General features: G+C 33.9%; 1 protein-coding gene across 1 annotated transcript in view; it reads right to left on the reverse strand.

Moving 5' to 3' along the window:
• Window positions 1–1,026: 1,026 nt before the first annotated feature.
• The window catches only part of LOC110462983 (V-type proton ATPase catalytic subunit A), a 26,857-nt gene continuing 21,531 nt past the window's right edge, over window positions 1,027–6,352 (reverse strand). Inside the window, exons 13-15 of the mRNA XM_021517288.1 lie at window positions 5,901–5,995; window positions 5,119–5,290; window positions 1,027–4,699 (exon numbers count right to left, since the gene is read on the reverse strand). Coding sequence (XP_021372963.1) covers window positions 4,607–4,699; window positions 5,119–5,290; window positions 5,901–5,995 — 360 coding nt within the window. The 3' untranslated portion in view covers window positions 1,027–4,606. The remainder of the gene's footprint in view (window positions 4,700–5,118; window positions 5,291–5,900; window positions 5,996–6,352) is intronic.

The following is a 6,352-nucleotide window of genomic DNA, read 5'->3' on the forward strand; positions in this document are numbered from 1 at the left end:
TGTGTTTACGTGGTATTTTTGAATAAATTCTACAAATGTGTAAAACAAACCTGTGCTAACCTTTATCATATCGTTTATAATAAAAATGTTTTTCTGATAGTATTTTCTGTAAAAAACAGCTCTTCCTCCTATCTTGATTTTACTATTATACCAAATGGGAACTTTCAATATGTTTTCCTGAAGAATTTTATCATAATATTTTGTATTTAGTGTGTACCAAGATCTGAGCACATCACTCCAGAATTTATTTTTACACTTATTTACACATATCTGAATATATTCAGAACCACAATTTTTAACGTTTTAACAAACTTGGTAGTCCTTCATCCCAGCATGCTACAGGCCCAATTTCAATACCCTGGGCCTTTTGGTTATGTAGGTGACGTCGTTTGAAGATTTTAACATATTTGACCCCTGTGACTTTGAAAGTGGGTCAAGGTCATTCATTTGAACAAACATAGCAGCCATTCATCCCAGTATGCCACTGGCCTAATATTAGTACTATGTGCCTTTTGGTTATTGAGAAGTCATTTGAAGATTTTATGTCATTTGACCCATGTGACCTCAAAAGAAGGTCAAGGTCATTCATTTGAACAAACTTGGTAGCCCTTCAGCCCAGCATGCTATAGGCCCAATATCAGTGGCCCTGTGCCTTATGGTTATTGAGGAGAAGTCGTTTGAACATTTTAAGACATCTGACAGCAATGACCTTGAAAGTGGGTCAAGGTCATTCATTTGAACAAACTTGGTAGCCCTTCATCCCAGCATGCTACTGGCCAAATATCATCACCCTAGGCCTTTTGGTTATAAAGAAGAAGTCGTTTAAAGTAAAATATTGACGCCGGACGCCGCACCACGGCATAAGCTCACTTAGCCCTTCGGGCCAGGTGAGCTAATAAAGAACACCCATTAATTTCAATTGGCGCATTAATTAGTTAGCCCAATATTTTAAGTGCTCAAAATGTACACTTACAGCACATTCCAGTGAGCTACAACATTTACAAAAGTAAAACCAAACTCATCAAATAATATAATTATGATCACATTTATTCTTGATTACAATAACTTATAACCCATTCTACATATATTTCTATACATGTATAATAATACAACGCCATGCACCCTGCTCTTTTCCTCTACAGAACTCCTACCTTCTCAATACTACCGAACTACACAACTTACTGAGGGTGAATTCAGCACAATAATATTTAAACAATTGTATTAATATTTCAACGAAATTGAAGAAACAAAAATGCCTGGAGAGCATTTTTTTTTTTTTAAATGCACAACTTATTTACGTTTTTGAAAAACAATTTAGATAATTGATATGATTTACTTTTGTTCAGAAAGATTGAATGAAAGCCACAAGGAGCTGCTCTTGTTCATATTTTGTACATGCCCACATCAAATGGGATGCGTCGATCTCTCTAGAACTCTGGCTCGTTAAAACATTGTTGTGAACCAACTGGCAACGTCAATTCTCAATACTAAGCCAGTACAAAACTATTCTGTATTTTAATCATTTTATTTGTGAAAAATGTAGTGTAACCTTATCTAATGGCAAGGGTTTCAATCTAATTTCAATAACAGAAATATTGATAAACTAATTGGTTTATAATATGCTCTTTTTCTTATTTAAATTTAAATCGTATTTGTTCATTGTTGCCCACCTTTTCAATGGCGAACATTAAATTGGGTATAGATGGTTAAAGAATATAAGCTGTAAGAAAAAGTATACGTGGTATACAAAATCTTCTGAATTTCATGACTCTAAATTTATTTTCACCAGGTAAGTATAAAACTGTTACACTCGTTCAAATGAAGCACTTGAATAAAAAGAAAAGAAAAATCATGTAAATGAATCGATGCATATCACAATTAGTTTTAAACAGACATATTAGTTGATGACAACAAGTGTTGTTAAAACAACAAAATGTTCGCAGCAACAACATGTGTCCATGACAACAACGGTTGTTCAAGATTCACAGCAACAACAGTTGTAGCAACCGGACAAAAGAAGCTCGCCAAGGAATGTGGAACATGGTACTGTGCTAGTGTCGATATACAATAAATTATATACAATGTACAAAATGTTCATTAATACCAATTAACATACTTTAATCATAATCTATATGATTTTCAACCACAATTACATAAAATTTCTGACATTCAGTTTCAACAACTATCCTTTCTAATACAACAATGATTGACTAGTAATCAGCATCAGGTAAATTTCTCTTCTAGCGATCTGTACACAGGGGAGGTAGCTCTCCTATCAATACACAAGGGAGATAACTCTATCTTTTAAAAAATCCAATTCAAGAAGTGTACACTAGGTTGATAAATGGTATTTGTTCCTTTTAAAAAAAATATGTCATATTAAATTTCACTTGAACATTAAAGGTATTAGTCCATAGGCTTTTTTTTTGTATTCAAAATTTAGTCCTCAAGCTGAAAAATTGTCATGTCTGTTTTATATTCAATACCACTAGCACAGGAGAGCTGTCATGACAGAATAACAGCCACAGTTCAATTTTAGTGGGTTTCACAACATACCTAATGATAAATAGACAATTTTTGTGTGTTGTTTTTTTATGTTTCAGGAGTTGTATATGCAAATATCCATGCACAATGGACATTCTATTATGGTCTGCAGGCGAAAACCAGACAACATTTATATATCACAATTGTTAACCCTTTCCCTGCTGTAGACCATGATGGACTCATCCATATCAACGGATGGAAGAATCTACTAAAGTTACATAGGGGTGAAACGTCTAGGAAATCAAAGAGAAAAAATTCTGGGCAAACTTATATGCAATTGTGTCCCCTATACCAAAATTGGATGGTTGACTTCACAAGAACAGAACCGTTTTAATCATACATGTATTTCTTTCAAAATGGAAAAAAAAAAAAAAAAATATATGCTTTACCCTGTAATGAAATTACAAATGACATGTGATAATGATAAACCAGCCATCAACAAGACAAGCATCACAGAAACAGTCATCTCTTCCATTGATAATAGATTAGTAGAAGTCACAGGCATTTCTGACTTAAGGGTACATGCTACCTTCCATTTTAACTTTCCTTTAATTGGTTCAAATTAGTGTTAATAACTGTTTTTCAAAAAATTGCTTTTAATATTGATAACTGTTCTCTGGAATAGCATGCATGTTACCAATACTTTATACCAAGACATTTTCGCTGCAGTTTTATTTTCGCCTTTTTTCGCTCTCCATAATGATGGCAAATTTGTCATAACAGTGACCATTGGTAAGCAATGTAATGTACATAGAAATTACATGAGAAGGGCGAATACAATACTGAGCGAAAATACACTTTACAGCCAAAGGGCAAACATTTCCCAGTATATAGTATCGCTGTCTGCTGTGTACGAATGTAACTTACAAGCTGCTTAATATGAAATTACTTGGAAAAGGAGACATTGTTGGCAGCAAGGTAGCATATACCCTTAATTCAATGTTAGTGGATTTCTCTGTCTCAGATCCTGAAATAGAATGAATGAAGCACAATCATCGTTATTCTATGAATATGTTGGAACACAAAAAGAAGGCTTTTGATACTTACTGACCGGTTCTGTTCAAATGACTACATAAAATTTCTCTAATAATTTCTGACCAAAATTCTTTACAAAACATGATGGATTTCTTTACCTTTAACTTATCACATAATTATGTGAATACAAAAATACCAAAAAACCTGATCAAGGTTCATTTTATGAACATCAATCACAAATGGCTAACAACTATACAGCTTACACGAAACCTTCATCGTATCTTTCATTAACACTGTGAAAACCATCACGGTATGGTGTCGAACTAAACTAGCACTCTCTTTTTTTATCTTCAACAAAGAAGAGATCCACTCTGTTCATCATTTTCATTACTTGGAGTTGCTCGCCCACTTACGATAGAAAGAGCGTTCCATTTTTTCACAAAATCGTTTTGGCCCATCTTTGATGATTTGGCCCCTGTCCTCTTGACAATTTAGCAGGAGCTTCACCGCTGCACCACAGGTAATGAATAATTACTAGTTTTGCAATTCTAGAATGTTCACACTCCCTAAAATGGCTGCAACCTAAAATGCCTTTACAAGATTGTAGAAGAAATTACAAGAATTTAGAAAAAGAAGAAAAATGAATGCCAATACACAGTAAAAAAAAATGGTGGGTCATTCTACCTTAACAATATTTGCAGATTTTCAAACATGGGACACTCCACCTTAAACTTCAATATATATTCCGCTTTTCATTATAATCTTGAAATTTGTGTTCAGCTGTCACTCTCCTTATCAGTCATTAAACAACGTCTTGGTCTTGGTTTGCGAGACATGTGTTTTCTACATTCTTCGTGAAAGAATCTGGATTTGACATTTTTCAGAACACACTGAATAATTCTGTCATCGACCAAACTCCTAATAATTCCACTTCTGTTTAACGCCTTGGTCAACCACATCACATACAGAACTTATGAACTGACATGTAGAAATTGGAAGAAAATATTGGCATCGTGTACAATAAAAAACTTGAAATAATAACAGTATTTTTGATCTACAATGACACATATGTATAATCTTTGAAAGTTTAGTCCTCTAGATTGCGGAATGCCTGTTGCATTTCTTCGTGGAGATCATCATAGTCCGACTTGATTTTCTTTTCGCCATCTTTCACTGGGTCCTGTAAAAAAAGTTAAAACTGACTGACTGATTGCAATAAATAATGTGATACATTCTGGAGTCTTTTGAAGGATTTTAAAGAATGATAATAATTGAAATGACCATTCAAGGAATCAAAAAACTTGGGCAGTGCATTAGTTACGAGCCAGACAATTTCAAGTACAGAAATCCTTTCCCTGTTAACTAATTCACGCTACTGAGCAGTGTTTTTGTTTATCTAAATTTTACAACAGCTTGTTCCTTTATGAATTGGAAAAAATACAGCATTTTTTTTAAAGAAAATTATCAAGATATTCCTGATTTTTTTTTATCCTTTTCGGAAAATTATCCTCAATTTTGATAGAAGCAGCTGTAAAACAAGGCAAAAAAAAATAACTGTTGAGACAAGTGATTGAATAAATCTTAAATTGGAAAACTTACCTTGAACTTCATGCTGCTCAGTTTGTACAGGACATCATTCAATTGTTCACGAATGATCCCCCATGTGATTTTATTTTCACTCTGTGCTGTAGTTTCAACTGCATGCCGTGCCATATCATAGAAAGCCATGATGTTTCTCAGCATACCAACTGTCTTGTAAAATGGACAGAATCTGTAAAAGCAAAGAAAATCAATGAACTATGTTTTGAGCTAACTGAGGACCAGCATGTTTTATAATTGGAACAACCGATTTAATTTCATGTAAATTTTCATAATGTGTTTCATGTTTAAACCTCGAGGACCTGTTAATGTTATTGTAGGCTTTGATAGTTTTCGCTAAGGCTCACCAGAAAACAACAATGCTAGTGAATGGATAGAACACATCAATGTAAGGATTTTACAAGAGAAGTCATAATCAAAATATTCAATTTATTTTTCCATGTGAAGTCACATAAGAGTTCCCATTTCATATTAACTCATGCACCCCTGAAGACACATTTGAACTCTACTTATTCAAAGGTAAGAATAGTTTATTATAAAATTTCAGGGGTAAATGAGTTCGGTAACTTTATGTAACAAGCTTCCCAGTTTTCAATGAAGTCAGATGGAATAGGAATTACTTTAATATTCTTTTATTATATGTTTAACAAAAACTAATGCACCTCCACATTTTGTGAATATTTAGAATGGAAACACCGTAAGTTACACCTCTTGTTTCTTTCATCATAACATGTTGGATGTATGATGAAATGTTGAAACATGACGAGTCAAACACAACTTGCCTGTCGTAAGCTGTGTATCCATTCTGTTGTAAGAAGTCATCCTTCAGCAGTTTGGCCACTTCCATTGTAATCTTGTCCGATTCAGCCAATGACCCCTGCAGGAAAATTATCAAATCAATATTTTCTAAGGGAAGACAATTATTGGGACAAAGTCATACGTCGTCAACGTTCTCTCGGGGAAGAAAATGAAGTCCTGACACAAATATTCTCTTACGGGAAACAAGAGGACCAAATCAACTGATATCAATGATCTTTTAGGGGAGACAAGTATAAGGCCAAAGTCATGACTTTAGCGATCTCTTATGGGAGACCATTGAATGAGACAAAGTTATGACATTAGCGATCTCAAGTTAGGGGAGACAAGAGGACAAAATCATAACATCAACAATATTTCAATGATATAAATGATCTCTCAGAATTATATGTCTCATCAATGATCTTATAGGGGGGGG

The sequence above is a fragment of the Mizuhopecten yessoensis genome, unplaced genomic scaffold (genome assembly GCF_002113885.1).
Source record: "Mizuhopecten yessoensis strain PY_sf001 unplaced genomic scaffold, ASM211388v2 scaffold1471, whole genome shotgun sequence".
Classification (NCBI taxonomy): domain Eukaryota; kingdom Metazoa; phylum Mollusca; class Bivalvia; order Pectinida; family Pectinidae; genus Mizuhopecten; species Mizuhopecten yessoensis.